Below are 18,051 nucleotides of genomic sequence, written 5' to 3' on the forward strand. Positions count from 1 at the left end.
ATATGGGCCACCCCAAAATGATACTATTTTGTCTTTATTTTTACATTTCCTTGTTAATACTGGAACTAACGAGGTATCTTTTTCCTTGTTAGGAATCCGGCTCAAATTCCTTACACCTCTTAAAGATGTGACAGCCAAAGAGAGGGAGAACGCTGTGTTCACCGTGGAGCTCTCCCATGACAACATCCGAGTGAGGTGGTTCAAGAATGACCAGCGCCTCCATACCAGCAGGCGGGTCTTCATGGACGACGCAGGGAAAACACACTCAATCACGTTCAAAGACCTTTCTCTTGACGACACCTCCCAGATTAGAGTAGAAGCCATGGGATTAAGTTCAGAAGCTAAACTCACTGTGCTTGGTAGGTACTTTATAAAACTTAATTTTACTGCTCAGAATGCAACAGAAATTTGTGGAGTCTCTCATATGAAATAGTCTTCTATGTATTACGTTGCACAAAAGCAGACCTGGTCCTTAAGAAACTATCCGATGTGTTATCAGGCTTATTTCTAAAACACTTTCACATAAAAGTAGAAGGACTTTAGTGAAGATGCTGTTGTAGGCTCACAAAAGTCAGTTAAAATCAGAATTAAAACTCAATTAATTATTGAACCTTGCTGTACTTAAAATAACAGTATATACTTACTTTGCTCACTGTTTGAAAGTTGTTCCAGAGAAATGCTTTTCAGGCTTCTAAAAGAAGATAATTCACTTTAAGAAGCCATTTTTTTTTTTTTTAGCAATTTAATGTCAAGAAGATTAAGCATGGAGTCTAATATATAGATGTAGTACTAAAGAAAAACTATTACTAGAGTAAGAAAAGTAATTAATACAAAACTATAAGGCAAATTAGACAAAATAGAGTTGTTAAGAAATGGAAATTTAGCCAAATGATGAAGGAACACTACTGAAGGGAAATTACATAACATCTTCTAAACTAGTTAATAAAATACTTCAAAATATAAGAGAGATGGATTGATCTCAATAAATCCAATGTACTGATTCCCTTTTTTATAATAGAGAACTTCTGGTGTAATTTTTAAATATATCCAGAACTCTGTGGACTGCCTCTTAAGAAGACAATCTTTTTCCTTGGTGGTTAATGAACTTTTTTCATTCATGCTTTCTTTGTAGAGGGAGATCCATACTTTACTGGAAAGCTTCACGATTACACAGGCATCGAGAAGGATGAAGTGGTTCTTCAGTGTGAAATTAGCAAAGCAGATGCACCAGTGAAATGGTTTAAGGATGGAAAGGAAATAGAACCATCTAAAAATGCTGTTATCAAGGCAGATGGCAAGAAGCGCATACTAATCCTAAAGAAGGCCCTGAAATCAGATGTCGGGCAGTATACCTGTGACTGTGGGACAGATCAGACCTCCGGAAAGCTTAACATTGAGGGTAAAGACATTTCCATGTGTTTCACTCTTGACGCTATGGGGTTATTTCTCCGAGAGGCTAATGGCACGTGCTGTCCCTTCACTTTTCCAGATCGGGAAATTAAACTGGTGAGACCCCTGCACAGCGTAGAGGTGATGGAGACTGAGACAGCTCGCTTTGAAACTGAAATCTCTGAAGATGATATCCACGCCAGCTGGAAGCTCAAGGGAGAAGCATTACTCCAGACACCTGTACGGCTATTTCTGAACTTGTCGACACTAAGAGCTGTGTGTGAAATAGAAAAGGACAGGCGAAAAGTCAAAGTGCATGTAAAGCGTCTAATAAATGGTCTCAGGCTCTCTATCAGACCTTAGGCCAAAGAGAGAAACTGGGATCTGGTCACCTTTGCATTATTTCTGATCCAGCGCAGTGTAAGCTATGTGCATTCTGTGGTGCTGCCAGTTGGCTCAGAATTACACAGCTAAAAGAAATGTTGCTTTCTTGTATGCTTTACATCACTCATATATAAAAATATCATCATTTGTAGTATCTTCCTTTAAACAAGATAGTCCATGCATAGGAAGAAAAATTTTAAGGGAAATTATTTACTATGACATTTTTTTCTGTTTTTTGGTACAGGACTGTGAAATTAAGGAAGAAGGCAAAATACACTTCCTTATTTTGCACAACTGCCGCCTGGATCAGACTGGTGGGGTGGATTTCCAAGCTGCCAATGTTAAATCTAGTGCCCACCTCAGAGTTAAGCGTGAGTGTTATATATTTTTGCTGAAAATCACATACACACTACTGTGGAAAGTGATGCAAGTAAAGTAGAATTACACAATATTATTGTAGTACAAAAATTGGCTTTTGTATATTTACTTCTTTGACATCCTAACATAAAATGATTCCCATTCTACAGTTTTGAAAATGTCGTTGGCATCGCCACTTGAACAAAAGTCAATGTATCCTTCCTTCTGTTTTCTTGCTTTTGTAGTCCTTTCATTCCAAGTAGATGACCATATAGTAAGAGTCTAATTGAGAGCCCTCAGAGGTTACATCCTCCCCCCACAGCTGGAGCCCACTGGGGGGAAAAATGCTTTGCTGCATGGGTATTTCAGACTCAAGAAAGGAGGCAGGGAGCATTCGGCTAACATTTTTGGAAGGTGCAAAGTGGCTGATGGACGGAGTAGACAGGCTCTCTGACTGAGGGCCCCTGTTCCACCCAATCAGAGTCTTAGTTATTTTGGAAGTCACATACCTTATGTAGCAAGAGGAACTTGATGCCCAGAAGAGGGACAGATGCAGCACAGATTTCTTGCTGACCGTGTACATCCCAAAGAAGGGACCCTACAAATACCCACTCTCCAACCGTTGCCAGCTTTCCCCTCTCAGCACCACAGGGCCACTTTGACACGGGAGTTCGAAGTCGCCAGCCTCTGGGGCTCTTTTCTTCTTGAAGAAAGCAACCCTGGAAATGAAGGACTAAGTCTATTCTTTTGGAATTACAAAATGAGTAAAGAAAACCCTTTTCTTTCCTCCCGCAAAGCACGAGTGATTGGTCTTCTGAGACCTCTGAAGGATGTCACAGTGACTGCAGGGGAAACGGCCACCTTTGACTGTGAGCTGTCTTATGAGGACATCCCGGTGGAGTGGTATCTCAAGGGGAAAAAGCTGGAGCCCAGCGACAAGGTAAAAACTGTGTGCATGGTTGTCTCGTCTTCCCCCTCTTTGCGCCCAGATTCTTCTGCCTCCACTTGTACTTTTCTATTCTTGTTCTTTCGGATATCTCCTCCTCTACCTTTCCTCATCTCCTTCTAGCCTGATCTCTGCTGAAACTGTAAGGCACATTTGTCAGGTGTGGGGGGTGTGACCTGATGATATTTTTACTGAAATAGAAAAATTTAAAGTATAATTAAGTTTTAGTTTGCAGAAGAAAAGACAAGCATTCATTAGCTATCCGTGCTAGCTTGTTCAACCAGAAGATAGGCAGGGTCAAAAAGGCCAACTGGGCGCTCAGTAACAACAGTGCACATTGAGTTTTGAGACTAATTATCTCCGTGCTATCTAGTGTTCTGCACATAAGGGGGATTAACTGGAGAAGGCTGGAATTCCATTTCAGGCAGTTGATCAAGTAGTTGAGATAACTTCTGAGTAGATCTGCTCTTTGAGCACTTCTCTAAGCTATTTTTAACCCTCAAGTGGTTTGGGCTATACATATTCTGGAATGCAAGTGGACTGTTAAAGGGCAACTGGTGGTACTGACAAGAAAAAAGGGGTGCTGTTATTACACACATGTATGAATGAATATGCTCCAAGAAGATTTGGTGCATAACCAGCTCCTGTTAGGGCCAAAACTGTATCCGTAAGCAAAAACTGAGGCACTTATTTGTATAGGCCCCAAATATATATTGCCAAAATTCACCTATGTATTTTGCACTTTCTCCCCAAAACAAACATTGTGCATTTCCAAACAATCTGGATAATTATTCATTAATTTTGTGTTGAAACATAGAGAAATAGCATGGGTATGGGAGAAAATATGAAGACAGTATGTTGTTCTATAACATTTTCCTCCAATATTCCAGAAATAATATTGAGTGTGTATCAAGGCCTCATCATAAATCAAACTTTGAAGTCTTAAGGAAATATAATTAAAGAGGGATTCAGTTTAAGAGCCACAAAATTGGGGTATTAGAAGACCATGCCTTTAAACTAATGTTCAAATACAAACCCCAGCAACTAGTATCCTACCAAAGTGACCAAAGGACAGTTCAGTAAGTCATCTGGTAGCGAAGTTCCGCCTGTCATTCAGATAATAGTGAGCAGTTGGCCTCCTTTCTTACCAACTAGGAAAAGCAGCAGCACATTCCATTCGTAGCTTGAGAATCTGTTTGCATATCACAAAACTTCACTTACGGCAAACTCTTCTAAATATTGAACTGAGTGATGGCGGCGTCTCTACTTCCAGATTGTTGCTTTTAAATGTACATTTTTCCTTTCAAGTGTGGTTTAATTAATTTTATGTCTAAAGGCAGAGAGTTGTTGGCTTTTCATGGTCCTTTGGAGATCTGTAAATGTATGACTCTACTTAAGGATAAATCACATTGTTGTGTTGCTAGGTAGCTTTTGGTCAGATTATGAGCTTTTTATTAAACTAAAAGACCAGTCTCAGAAAAAAACCAAGACCAGCCTCAGTTCTAATATAAAAACTGTATTATTCTTATTGCCACCGGAGTTTTTGTCTAAGATTAGAAAGGATCAGTTTACTAACATTCTAAAGGGCTCCTTTGTGTCTCCCTAGACATAAGAATTTTAATCCTATATTCTAGCTGCCTGAAATACCTCATCTTTTTATGAACTTGCTCTTACATTACTTGTCTCTTTCAAAAGAATTTTGATATGAACTATAAAGCAATAAACTTATTTTATTACATTTTACAGGTTTTGTTTAAGTCTATTAATGTTCTTCTTAATTTAATTCACCTTTTTCATCTTCATTTTTTGCAAAATTTTTAGCTTCTAAAACTTAACCGATCAAACAATAACAGGTTATGAAACAAGCAAAAGCAGGTTATAGAAATAGCAAGTGGGAAGGAAACATTTTTTAAATGAGCTACATTTTGCCTTTTTTTTTTAAATCAGGGGTTGAACTCAGGTCCTTGAGCTTACATTTTGCCTTTTTAAAATCAACTCAGGAAAGGACTGCTAATTCCCAAATAGCCTTTGATAAATTTGTATTTAAACAATACTTTGATCAGTCTTAATGTATGCTGTGTTACCCTAGCATATTTCCATTGTAAGTAAATATTTTTAAAGTAACCTTTAGTATTACCCTTACATAATCTTGGCATCCATTTTATTGGTTTATTTTTATAAGATAGCTGCTTTCCTTTTTTTTATTTAATCATAACACTGACTACATTATATACCAGCTATTGAGAGCTACGATGTTCTCAATTACATTCTGACAGAGAGTACTATAAAGTAGCCTCAAGTGGATTCAGATGATAAAGCAATATGTTAGTAAAGAACAGGCTTCTGTGTGTGGGTTAGAACATGAGATGCTGTTTTAAATAACCATAAGTTGCAAGTCTAAAATTTATATCCAAAATTTACATTGAAACATCATTAAAAAGAATAATTTTTCCCATTCAAGGACCATATTTTTAAATAAGTAGTAGCTGTGTTCATAGCACATAGCTTAATTACCCTCTCCTATCTTTTCATTGCTCTTTTTCATTATTCTCAAGTATTAAAATAACCATGTCCTGTTCTTAATGTGAATGCCTTCAGTAAAACTTTATTCCTTATTCCTTTATATCAGCATAACAACTAATTTCACTGGCAAAAACCTATACATAATTTTTAACTCTAGATGAACTCTGAGGCAGTACAAAACCAGGCTCAATGACAGCAAATAGTTTTTTAGGAAGTTCAGATCATACAACTAGATACACCCAATCCTCTTAGCTTTACTTCTCCGTGACTCTTATCTATAATTGATATTTGATTGCTAAATATTAATGAGCAAACATGGGAAGAGGGAAGATGAGCCAACATCTTCATTTGCAATTTTGAACAAAATTAGGAAATTATACAAATTGTTTTAATCATATTTATTGGACCATAAAATAAATTTTATTGCTAAAAGAAACAGAAGAAGAGTTCTAGCTCTTTGTTGCATAGTAAACACCTCACAATTAAAGTATGAAATTTACTTTCAGAAAAACAAATAATCTACTTTCAGCTTATCATATCTAATTATTTTTTCTTCTTTATTTTAGCTTTTCTAAAGTCTTTCTTTATATATATAAACCCACTAACAAGAATGGAGGCACATACACATATATGAATGCATATATTTTTGAAAGATCACAAATAAAAACAGCAATTGGCTTAGGCAAGTTTAACATAAAAGTCACCTAACAAGTTATATAAAGTTTACTCTGAAAATCTAAAATATTCTTAAAAGATTAGAAACTATTGGTTAAAATAATTTTAAAATATATATATATATGCTATATATCTGATAAAACTACCGGGTAGCACTGTTTTAAAACTGTTTATCTAACTGAATTAAATGAGCCTCAATACTGAATTGATGTCTCGTGTATTCTCAAACTTTGCTTTTCTAAAAACTAGGTGGTTACACGTTCAGAAGGAAAAGTCCATACACTTACTTTGAGGGATGTAAAGTTAGAAGATGCTGGGGAAGTCCAGCTAACAGCAAAGGATTTCAAAACTCAAGCCAATCTCTTTGTGAAAGGTAAATACAAGACTTCTTTTTAAATGCATATAAGTAGAGGCTCGTAAATAATGCTGACTCTCTATTATCTTTTCACCATAAGTATCATAGATCATTAAAGTCAACCACATATCCAGAAGCCTAATTTTATCTTTTGGTCTGATAAAATACTTCACAGACCATTTTTTTAAAAAGTCAAAATTGACTGGCATAGGTTTTAGTTCCTTGTTCCATTTCTTTTATTTTCAATGCATGTTTTAGTAGTTCAGAAATCAGCAAGGGGAAGAATTAATATCAAATTAGCTATTTATCATTTTATTAACCAAGAGTTGTCTATTATTTCCTACACGTTTCATAGTTTTCAAAGTGATTTTCCTCTATATGAACAAATAATGATAAAACATCATTATTAGAGGAAAATATATGAGTGGAATCACTTCTTGAAATGAGCAGTCTCGGGGCCAGGGATGTAGCTCCGTGGTGTTACACCTGACTGGCAAGCGCAAGGTTTTGAGTTCAGTTCCCGGTGCTGGAAAAAAAAAAAGTGAGCAATCTCAGAACAGAAAAAGCCCTGGAGATGCCACAGGAAAGTTGAGAAGGTGCTGAAACTCTTGGAGAAGGGAAACAGAAAGGCTAATGAGTATGATTCTTTCAGAACCCCCAGTTGAATTCACTAAGCCCCTTGAGGACCAGACGGTCGAAGAGGAAGCCACTGCCGTACTGGAGTGTGAAGTATCCAGAGAAAACGCTAAGGTGAAATGGTTCAAAAATGGAACAGAAATCCTCAAAAACAAGAAATACGAAATTGTCGCTGATGGCAGGGTCAGAAAACTTATTATACACAACTGTACCCCAGAGGATATCAAAACATATACTTGTGATGCTAAGGATTTTAAGACTTCCTGTAACCTGAATGTCGTGCGTAAGTATTCTTACACAGGGCTTTTCATATGCAACTCTTGGTAACCACAAAAAAAAAAAAAAAAAAAAAAAAATGCTTTTTGCATGCTCTTCTTGGCCTAACCACATTTCTTGGCAACTTACAGTATTGACACTGACACTTTAAATATATTTTTTAAAATCTTCCTACTACATCTAATATGATAAAGACATCAGCCACTTTTTGCTATGCCTCTTTTCTCTAAGTGGTAAGCAGACGTTACTTTTTGCATCTGGGTGGTAAGCCTGTTACGTGAATTTTCTATTGTCGAGGTCCCACTGAATACAGATAAAAGCAGAGAGCCCTGGTTTTTAAAATGAAAGTGAAAGTGATTTCCATATGGAAGGAAAAAGAGTTTTTAAGCCTGGGGAACAACTAGAAAATGATAGGAAATTTCAGTTTGAATAGAAGCATACTAAGGACTACTGTAGTATGAGAAAGTCACTCACATAAATCAATCTCTGAGAATAAGAATGAATGAGAAGATGGAGCAAGGCCTGGATTCTTGAGTCCTGGATTCTTTGAATGAAGAACTCCAATGATTTTTTACCATTCCATCCTCCCTGATGAAAAACACATCTTTTTTCAAAATGCCACGTGCTAGTTCATTTGTTTCATCCATTTGTTTGTTCAGTGATTCCATTTTTCAGTGCATATTTTTGTGCAGCATTTGTTTAGTTTAGTTATTCCCCACCTGTCAACAACTACAACCTTGTGGCTTTGATTGTGCTTCATCTTGTACTGTGTTATTCTTTCCATTTCATGGTTTCTCTGCTTTAGCTTAAGTCAGTGTGTCCTCTTGAGTCTCCTTCTTCCCTTTGTCTTTTTCGTCCACTCCAAGAAGGCCAAGCTACAAGGTGATATCTTCAACCTGTCAGCCAGCATTCATTACTGATCAAGAAGGGTCGTTTTGGAAGGGACTCACAAGGAGCTCTGAAAGAAGGAAGGGCAAGCAGGAACTATTTTTATATAGGGGGCTGAGTGAATTCTGGACAGACATGAAATAAGAGATGTAAAAAACAATCATCCCTCCATACATAACTCATTATCATACTAATAGCTGCCTGGATTGTATGTGACACATCTCTGAAGCTGAGTTTTCAAAAAATCTGGATATTTGTGATTTACTCTACACTTGTGCCTCCTAGCCATGCACAAAGCTGAAATAGTGCTTCAAGCTGTCTTAGCATTCAGTTCTACTAATTTCTCAAACACTATGCTGGCTGCCTTAAATAAGATAATGTTTCTTTTCTACTGGTGTCTTCGTTGACAACCAATATATTTCAATTTTGGAAGTATCAATAAAGATTTTTCTTTTAGTTACCATTCCAAAGAACTGAGATAGATATATAATATGCCAAGAATGTTGTGTAAACTACAGAGATTATGTAGAAAGCAATGCATCCTTTCTGACTGGTAGCTCCAGTGGGTTTCAAAGTCACTTGGAGCTGTTGGAAAGTCCCTGCAAAAGATTCACTTTTTCTTAATGTATATCATAGTAACATCAGAATAAATTTCTGAAAAGCTCATTTTGAATTCTGCTGACATTCTCTTATAGCTCCTCATGTGGAATTCCTAAGACCACTCACTGATCTTCAAGTTAAAGAAAAAGAAATGGCTCGCTTTGAGTGTGAAATTTCTCGAGAAAATGCTAAGGTCTGTGACTGCATAGCTGTTATCATGTTTTGTCAGATGATTTTGTGTTTACTTTTTGTCTAGCCAAAATGGGAAGAAAATGGAAGGCAGGAAGGGAGAGATAGAGGAAGTAGTAAATCCTTTCTCTGATCACCACTTTACTTTTAGATTAAAAATTCATATTTTAGTATTTTTTAGTATCGTTCATTTACTTTTCCTTGAGAAACATGGGACTCACAATCCATAGCTTTAAATGCTATATTGAAATGCTGTTTTTTAGATCAAAAACAATCAGTTGTCTGAAGCCAACACTTAGGTTTGCCATTAACTACAATGGACAAAGTTGCTTTAACTTTGAACCTCAGTTTATACATCAAAGGAGTTGGTCTGCATGATCTCTAAGGCCCTCATGGCTCTAAACTTTTATGATCACATTTCTAGAATTACTGATAATAGTATCACAGCAGTTTGCTTAACAGTAACTGTTAACTTTGTTGTTTCCTGAATTTACTTAGATTTGCATTTGACACGTTGGTCCTTCTCTATATAGAGTTATTGGTTGTTTTCCGAAATACTCAGAAACATAGTTCCTCTCTTAAGGAAACTCATGTGAAGGAATAAGATGAAAACTGATAAATCCATTTGTCTTAAATATAGGTTCAGTGGTTCAAAGATGGTGCTGAAATTAAAAAGGGCAAAAAATATGACATCATCTCAAAGGGAGCAGTACGCATTCTTGTCATCAACAAATGTCTACTGACTGATGAAGCAGAATATTCCTGTGAAGTAAGGACAGCAAGAACTTCTGGCATGTTGACAGTTCTAGGTATGTGTGAAGTCCTTCTTTGCTGAAACATGTTAGGAAAAATAATAATTGCCAGTTGAACTCGTTTTTTTTTTTTTTTGCTCTCCTTACAGAAGAAGAAGCTGTCTTTACAAAAAATCTTGCCAATGTTGAAGTTAGTGAAACAGACACTATCAAACTGGTTTGTGAAGTTTCTAAACCTGGAGCAGAAGTGATTTGGTACAAAGGTGATGAAGAGATCATTGAAACGGGAAGATTTGAAATACTTGCCGATGGAAGGAAGAGAGTCCTGACCATTCAGAATGCTCTCCTTGAAGATGCTGGTAACTACAACTGCCGCCTCCCAAGTTCTCGAACTGATGGCAAAGTTAAAGTACATGGTAGGAAAATTACAGTGAATCACATTTTATTTTTCATAATTCACACTTGTTATACGTAAGGTTTAAATGTGTAGGTTTTCAATATCTTGCAACTTTTTCTTTCCAGAACTTGCTGCTGAATTTATCTCAAAGCCTCAAAACCTTGAAATTCTTGAAGGAGAAAAGGCTGAATTCGTCTGCACTATTTCAAAGGAAAGTTTCGAAGTTCAGTGGAAGAGAGATGATAAGACACTTGAAGCTGGAGATAAATATGATATTATTGCTGATGGGAAGAAGAGGGTCCTCGTTGTGAAGAATGCCACGTTACAAGACATGGGCACTTATGTGGTCATGGTTGGAGCTGCTAGAGCAGCAGCTCACTTGACAGTAATTGGTAAGTTTGTTCTTACCCTTTGTTATTTGGTTTTTTAGAAAAAAAAACTTTTTATTCTCTGCCTATTGGTTTTGTTTATGCTTATATGCATTACTTTGATCCTTCTTCATACTATAAAGTCCCTTTGGTTGTTTTCAGAAAAACTCAGGCTCATAGTCCCTCTTAAAGACACCCGTGTGAAGGAACAACAAGAAGCTGTCTTCCACTGTGAAGTCAATACTGAAGGTGCCAAAGCCAAATGGTTCAGAAATGAGGAAGCCATATTCGATAGTGCAAAGTACATCATTCTCCAAAAAGACCTGGTCTACACCCTCAGAATTAGAGATGCACGATTAGATGACCAAGCCAACTATAATGTGTCTCTGACCAATCATAGGGGTGAAAATGTTAAAAGTGCAGCCAACCTAATTGTTGAAGGTCAGTGATTTATATGGTAGTAGAAATTTTTCCTATTAGTTTCTATGGAAATAAGGTCAATATTGTTCTTCTTCTTTACAACAGAGGAAGATCTTAGGATTATTGAACCTCTTAAAGATGTTGAAACAATGGAGAAGAAATCTGTCACATTCTGGTGCAAAGTGAATCGTCTCAATGTCACACTGAAATGGACCAAAAATGGGGAAGAAGTACCTTTTGACAACCGTGTATCATACCGAATTGATAAGTACAAGCACTCTCTAATCATTAAAGATTGTGGCTTCCCAGATGAAGGTGAATACGTGGTCACTGCTGGACAAGATAAATCTGTGGCCGAGCTTCTTATAATAGAAGCCCCTACAGAATTTGTGGAACACTTGGAAGACCAGACAGTCACCGAGTTCGATGATGCTGTCTTCTCCTGCCAGCTCTCCAGAGAAAAAGCAAACGTTAAATGGTATAGAAATGGGAGAGAAATCAAGGAAGGCAAAAAGTATGCAAAGAATTTCTTATTCTCTATTTCCATAGCTGTATAGAAACTGTGAGTTTGATGACCCTTATGTTTGCTAACCAATAATCCAATCTCTTCTTAGATATAAATTTGAAAAAGATGGAAGTATACATAGACTCATTATAAAAGATTGCAGGCTGGATGACGAGTGTGAATATGCTTGTGGAGTAGAAGACAGGAAGTCGCGAGCTAGACTTTTTGTGGAAGGTACGGATTAAGTAAAAGTATAACTCTAATGTTGGCAACCAATTTTTTAAAACTGTTAATCAAAATGCAAACCTATTTGTATTTAATTAACATTTTCTTTCTAGAAATCCCTGTTGAGATCATCAGGCCTCCTCAAGATATTCTTGAAGCTCCTGGTACTGATGTTGTCTTTTTAGCTGAGCTCAACAAAGACAAGGTGGAAGTCCAGTGGCTAAAAAATAACATGGTCATTGTCCAGGGCGACAAACACCAGATGATGAGTGAAGGAAAGGTACACAGGCTGCAGATTTGTGATATTAAGCCCCGTGATCAGGGTGAATATAGATTTGTTGCCAAAGACAAAGAAGCCAGAGCTAAGCTTGAACTGGCAGGTAAGTCCCTTTCTTTTATTTGACAGTATCTTTACAATATCCCAGATGAGATAAAGCAGTGATGGCAAGCCTTTGAAACACCGAATGCCCAAACTGCAGCCCCAAACTCACTTACCACAAAGCACCAGCGCTGCAGTTAAATCTGAATATCCAATGCTCATCTGTGAGCTTTGCCAGGATGACTTGGCTCCTGTGCCATCAATCTTTGATGATGTGATTTCCACCATAACACACATACTGTACATTCACCACCACTGATACAGAGTTTGTGGCCATATAATAAAGTAATCCTTGTGAGAGTCTTTCATTTCTATCAGTCCTGTCCACATGTCAACTATTCTGATTTCTCTTACTACAAAGTAAGTGTCTTAAGTAAGAGGAAATTGATGACATTCATCTTTAAAGCCAGAATCGTGGGCTATTCCTGATTCCTTGAATAACCTATCACCCTGAGGGTCTTCCCAGACCTAAAGACAGTCTGACACTCTTCTTTCCAACCCCTGTGGACTTTTTAGATCTGTGCTCATCCTGACCCAAGATATCCTGATAGTTTATTGTTATTAAAATGTCATTAGCTTATCATTTGTACATAAGAAAAAGTTCATCTGATTTATCTTGAGTTAACTATACAGTGCTTACTCTATCCTAGAAAAACATGTTTTACACCATTCTAAATCCTCTCATTACTTTTGATGAAGAATGAAAATTTTATAATTTTATACCATCTTTAATCCTCTATTCTCCAGTGGCTACCAATTTAAGAGAAATAAAAACTATTCGACATTTAAGTGTTCTTCTCTGCTATAAAATTCCCGTCACCTCCTTCCAATGTCATACTGCCAGCACATTTGTTAACAAATGCATAGTAAAGAAGCTAAGCTGTGGTTTGATTAGAGTACACAATTCAAATGCATTCACATGCTATTTTTTAGCTGCACCTAAAATCAAGACAGCTGATCAAGACCTTGTGGTTGACGCTGGCCAGCCTCTCACAATGGTGGTGCCGTACGATGCCTACCCCAAAGCAGAAGCTGAGTGGTTTAAAGAAAATGAAGCCTTATCTTCAAAAACTGTTGAAACTACTGCCGAACAAACTTCTTTCAGAATTTCAGAAGCCAAGAAAGGAGACAGGGGAAGGTACAAAATCGTGCTTCAAAATAAACATGGAAAAGCAGAAGGATTTATCAATTTACAAGTTATTGGTAAGTTCTTGATTGGTAAGTGCCTTGATTAGCTCAGCACAAGTCAAAAGTACAGCAAGATATTTAAATTGTTTTATATGTGAATTTCAGATGTTCCTGGTCCAGTACGTAACTTAGAAGTGACAGAAATATTTGATGGTGAAGTGAGCCTTGCCTGGGAAGAACCACTTACTGATGGTGGAAGCAAAATCATAGGTTATGTTGTTGAACGACGTGACATCAAGAGAAAGACCTGGGTTCTAGCCACTGACTGTGCAGACAGTTGTGAGTTTACTGTCACTGGGTTACAAAAAGGAGGAGTTGAGTACCTATTCCGAGTGAGCGCAAAAAACAGAGTAGGCACTGGTGAACCAGTAGAAACTGACAATCCTGTAGAAGCAAGGAGTAAATATGGTAAGTAGCGTCAAAATAAATTGCACACTAGTTTATCTTTGCTTTTATGTGCACTATAACCCAAACTCATGTTTGCTTCTTCTTTGAAAACCAGATGTTCCAGGCCCTCCTTTGAATGTAACCATCACTGATGTGAATAGATTTGGTGTCTCACTGACATGGGAACCACCGGAATATGACGGCGGTGCGGAAATCACAAACTATGTCATTGAATTAAGGGATAAGACTTCTATCAGATGGGACACTGCCATGACTGTAAGAGCTGAAGACCTGTCTGCAACTGTCACCGATGTGGTAGAAGGACAGGAGTACAGCTTCCGTGTCAGAGCCCAAAACCGAATTGGAGTTGGAAAACCAAGTGCAGCTACACCTTTCGTCAAAGTTGCTGATCCAATTGGTGAGCCTGTCAAAAAAAAAAGAGGCGCCAGGGATTTAGCTCAGTGGCACTGTTTCCTGCCTTGCAAGCACAGGGTCCCAAGTTCGATTCCCAGTACCAAAAAAAAGGAAATAAATATTGCATGAAATCAAGAAATTAGGCCTATCAATTGAAATCATTCAAATTAAAGTTAATAAAAGGTAGAATACCAGAAAATTTTATCAAAATTATAAAAACTCAAGACTTACCTATTTTTATTCAGTGAGCTTAGGAAACCTATTATTTTCATGAGAGTGCTAGAATGAGTGATATCACGTCTTAATAAATTACCACAAAATTAAATTGTATGCCCAACTCTTTCTTCCATCTCAGAGAGACCAAGTCCTCCTGTGAACCTAAATTCCTCAGATCAGACTCAGTCATCAGTCCAGCTCACATGGGAGCCTCCTCTGAAGGACGGAGGAAGCCCGATACTGGGCTATATAATCGAGCGGTGTGAAGAAGGAAAAGATGATTGGATCCGTTGTAATGTCAAACCCGTCCCTAAACTGACTTACAAGGTAAGCAGTTTGCATCTAAAAATAAATTCAGTACATGATCATGAAATTTAGTGTGCGTGTTTTTAACAAATATTTATAATTTTAGGTCACTGGGTTGCAAAAAGGAAATAACTATTTATATAGAGTATCTGCAGAAAATGCTGCTGGTGTCTCAGATCCATCTGAAATTCTTGGTCCTCTAACTGCTGATGATGCATCTGGTAAACAGACATTTTATTTTTAGATTTGGAACTAACACATAACTTCATTGGGACACCAGAGATTTAAATATGTAATTAATTTTAATTTTTTCTTAATAGTTGAACCAACAATGGATTTAAGTGCTTTTAAAGATGGCCTGGAAGTTATCGTCCCAAATCCTATCAAGATCCTGGTTCCAAGTACAGGTTATCCAAGGCCAACTGCAACCTGGTCTTTCGGAGAGAAGGTTCTAGAAGCAGGAGACCGTGTTACTATGAAGACCATATCTGCCTATGCTGAACTTGTCATTTCTCCAAGCGAACGTTCAGACAAGGGCATTTATACGTTGACATTAAAAAATCGTGTGAAGTCAATTTCTGGGGAAATTAATGTCAATGTTATTGGTAAGGAATTAAACTTTTGTTACCTAATGTGATTTAGCAATATTAGCGAATATTGGCTTAAACCATCAATGATGTTTTCACTGAATTTTCTGTTTTAGCTCGCCCAAGTGCACCCAAAGAACTGAAATTTAGTGACATAACCAAGGATTCAGTACATCTGACTTGGGAACCACCAGATGATGATGGAGGAAGTCCATTGACCGGATATGTCATTGAAAAGCGAGAAGTCAGCCGGAAAACATGGACTAAAGTGAGTTTTGAGTAGTGACACATCAACTCCAGAAAAGAGAGTGGAGGAAATCCCAGGAGGCTGGGCTGCCACGCAAAATCATATATGCCATGCCTTTTTACCTTTACCTCACTAACATGAACCAAAAATTGTTTTTAAAAATACACTGATTCTAATGACTCCTGACATAGTTCAACCAAAGTTTAGTATAATTGCCTCATTTTGTGAATTTTATCAAGGTTTTTAGCTAGGTTTTTTAAAAAATATAATTCACTTAGTAACCCTTAATCTTTAACTCATTCTAAGGAAAGTATTTATTATCCTGATCTTCCCATTTATTTTTTCTCCACTGGATTGTCTTAATTGGCTTAATCTGCCATTCTTCCCTTCCTTTATTTATACCAGTTAGTATTCTTTACCCTGATTTAAAATCATATTTCTAGCAACCGAGCTGGTAAAAGAACTCTACTTCATTTGGCATCTTTTTAATGTATATAAGCTATGGAACAGTTTATCTTTAGACTGAGGGTCAAATATTATATACTATAGTTGCAATTTTTCCCTAATACAAAATTATTATAAAATAATCCTTAATATTCAAAACAACTTCCATTTGTGTTGCAGCTCATGAGAAAAGTTTGACTTAGGGAAAAATTTGACTTAGGGAAATGCTTTTGGGGAAACACCTAGTTAATTGTATTTCTTTTTCCCAGGTTATGGACTTTGTGACTGATCTAGAATTCACAGTTCCTGATCTTGTACAAGGAAAAGAATATTTATTCAAAGTCTGTGCTCGTAACAAATGTGGCCCTGGAGAACCTGCATATACTGATGAACCTGTAAATATGTCAGTTCCTGCAAGTAAGTACCTGTGTGATAATTTCTTGCCTAGTCTCATGTTACCTGTTTTTTGTTTGTTTGTTTGTTATTTTTTTTTAAGTTTAGGCCTGAGGTTGACATTATTGGGAATATGGAGATAACCTCATAGGCATCCTCTAAAACTGACTTTTTCTTTAAAATGTTGCAGCGGTACCTGACCCACCAGAGAATCTTAAATGGAGAGATCGGACAGCCAAAAGCATCTTCCTAACATGGGAACCACCTAAACATGATGGTGGTTCACGCATCAAAGGATATTTAGTTGAAAAATGTCCACGTGGTTCTGACAAATGGGTCGCCTGTGGTGAACCTGTTGCAGAAACAAAGTAGGTTTTTAAATTATTGGGCACAAGAGTAATGCTCATCCCTACTCATTAAAAATGGGTTTGCCTCGCAAAATGGTAGTTTATTTCATTGAAAATTCTCTTAGTGTGCCTGTATAATTTTAAAAGATTTTGTTACACTATTGAAGCAATCCAGGTTTTATTTTAAAGCTAGTATTATACTAGTAGCATAAATTGGGGGCATATTAGGACAGCTATGCAGTGGAATGGGTTATCTACATGATTGCAAAGTACCCAATTTGTTTTCTGACAGAATGGAAGTGACAGGTCTTGAGGAGGGCCAGTGGTATGCCTACCGTGTGAAGGCCTTGAACAGGATGGGCGCTAGCAAGCCGTGCAGACCCACAGAAGAAATCCAGGCTGTGGATACACAGGGTATGTACTTTTTATTATTATCATGTCAGTAAGGCCTCAGTGTTTAAGTCTGTTCAAAGCTGCTAACCATGTAAATCTTTTACACTTCAGAGGCTCCAGAAATTTTCCTTGATGTGAAGCTCCTTGCTGGTCTTACTGTGAAAGCTGGCACAAAGATTGAACTTCCGGCTACTGTAACTGGAAAACCTGATCCTAAAATAACTTGGACAAAGGCTGATCTTGTCCTGAAGCAAGATAATAGAATTACTATTGAAAACGTCCCTAAAAAATCCACAGTGACTATCGTGGATAGTAAGAGAAGCGACACTGGCACCTACATCATCGAGGCTGTGAATGTCTGCGGCAGGGCCACTGCTGTGGTGGAAGTGAACGTCTTAGGTAGGAGAGGCTCTAGTTTCAAGAAGAATCAAACACATTTCAGCTACTTTCTTAAATAACCCATGGTTAATTTTTTTTTTTTCTGCACAACGCCGTCCACAGATAAACCTGGACCACCAGCTGCTTTTGACATCACAGATATAACCAGCGAATCATGTCTTTTAACGTGGAACCCACCACGAGACGATGGTGGATCCAAGGTCACAAACTATGTAGTGGAGAGGAGAGCAACTGACAGTGAAGTGTGGCATAAGCTTTCTTCAACGGTCAAGGACACAAACTTCAAGGCAACCAAATTAATACCCAATAAAGAGTATGTCTTCCGAGTTGCTGCAGAAAACATGTATGGTGTTGGTGAGCCAGTCCAGGCTACTCCAATAATAGCCAAATATCCATTTGGTAAGTTTCTTACCCAGCTGACCAAAAAATTAAAAATAAAAGATGCTTAAAAAAAAAAAAATAAAAA

General features: G+C 37.3%; 1 protein-coding gene across 1 annotated transcript in view; it reads left to right on the forward strand.

Annotated features, from left to right (window-relative positions):
- Ttn (titin) overlaps window positions 1-18,051 on the forward strand; it is a 267,108-nt gene that overhangs the window by 161,208 nt on the left and 87,849 nt on the right. The window contains 27 exon segments of the mRNA XM_033756300.1: window positions 93-359; window positions 1,133-1,399; window positions 1,490-1,629; window positions 2,018-2,144; window positions 2,928-3,070; window positions 6,524-6,647; window positions 7,282-7,548; window positions 9,125-9,222; window positions 9,859-10,027; window positions 10,120-10,386; window positions 10,493-10,759; window positions 10,898-11,176; window positions 11,261-11,669; window positions 11,770-11,894; window positions 11,999-12,265; window positions 13,198-13,467; window positions 13,558-13,860; window positions 13,955-14,257; window positions 14,609-14,796; window positions 14,882-14,996; window positions 15,096-15,380; window positions 15,479-15,630; window positions 16,323-16,470; window positions 16,637-16,814; window positions 17,086-17,207; window positions 17,298-17,585; window positions 17,688-17,984. Coding sequence (XP_033612191.1) covers window positions 93-359; window positions 1,133-1,399; window positions 1,490-1,629; window positions 2,018-2,144; window positions 2,928-3,070; window positions 6,524-6,647; window positions 7,282-7,548; window positions 9,125-9,222; window positions 9,859-10,027; window positions 10,120-10,386; window positions 10,493-10,759; window positions 10,898-11,176; window positions 11,261-11,669; window positions 11,770-11,894; window positions 11,999-12,265; window positions 13,198-13,467; window positions 13,558-13,860; window positions 13,955-14,257; window positions 14,609-14,796; window positions 14,882-14,996; window positions 15,096-15,380; window positions 15,479-15,630; window positions 16,323-16,470; window positions 16,637-16,814; window positions 17,086-17,207; window positions 17,298-17,585; window positions 17,688-17,984 — 5,865 coding nt within the window.

Source organism: Fukomys damarensis, unplaced genomic scaffold (genome assembly GCF_012274545.1).
Source record: "Fukomys damarensis isolate Sample0158 unplaced genomic scaffold, DMR_v1.0_HiC HiC_scaffold_26, whole genome shotgun sequence".
Classification (NCBI taxonomy): domain Eukaryota; kingdom Metazoa; phylum Chordata; class Mammalia; order Rodentia; family Bathyergidae; genus Fukomys; species Fukomys damarensis.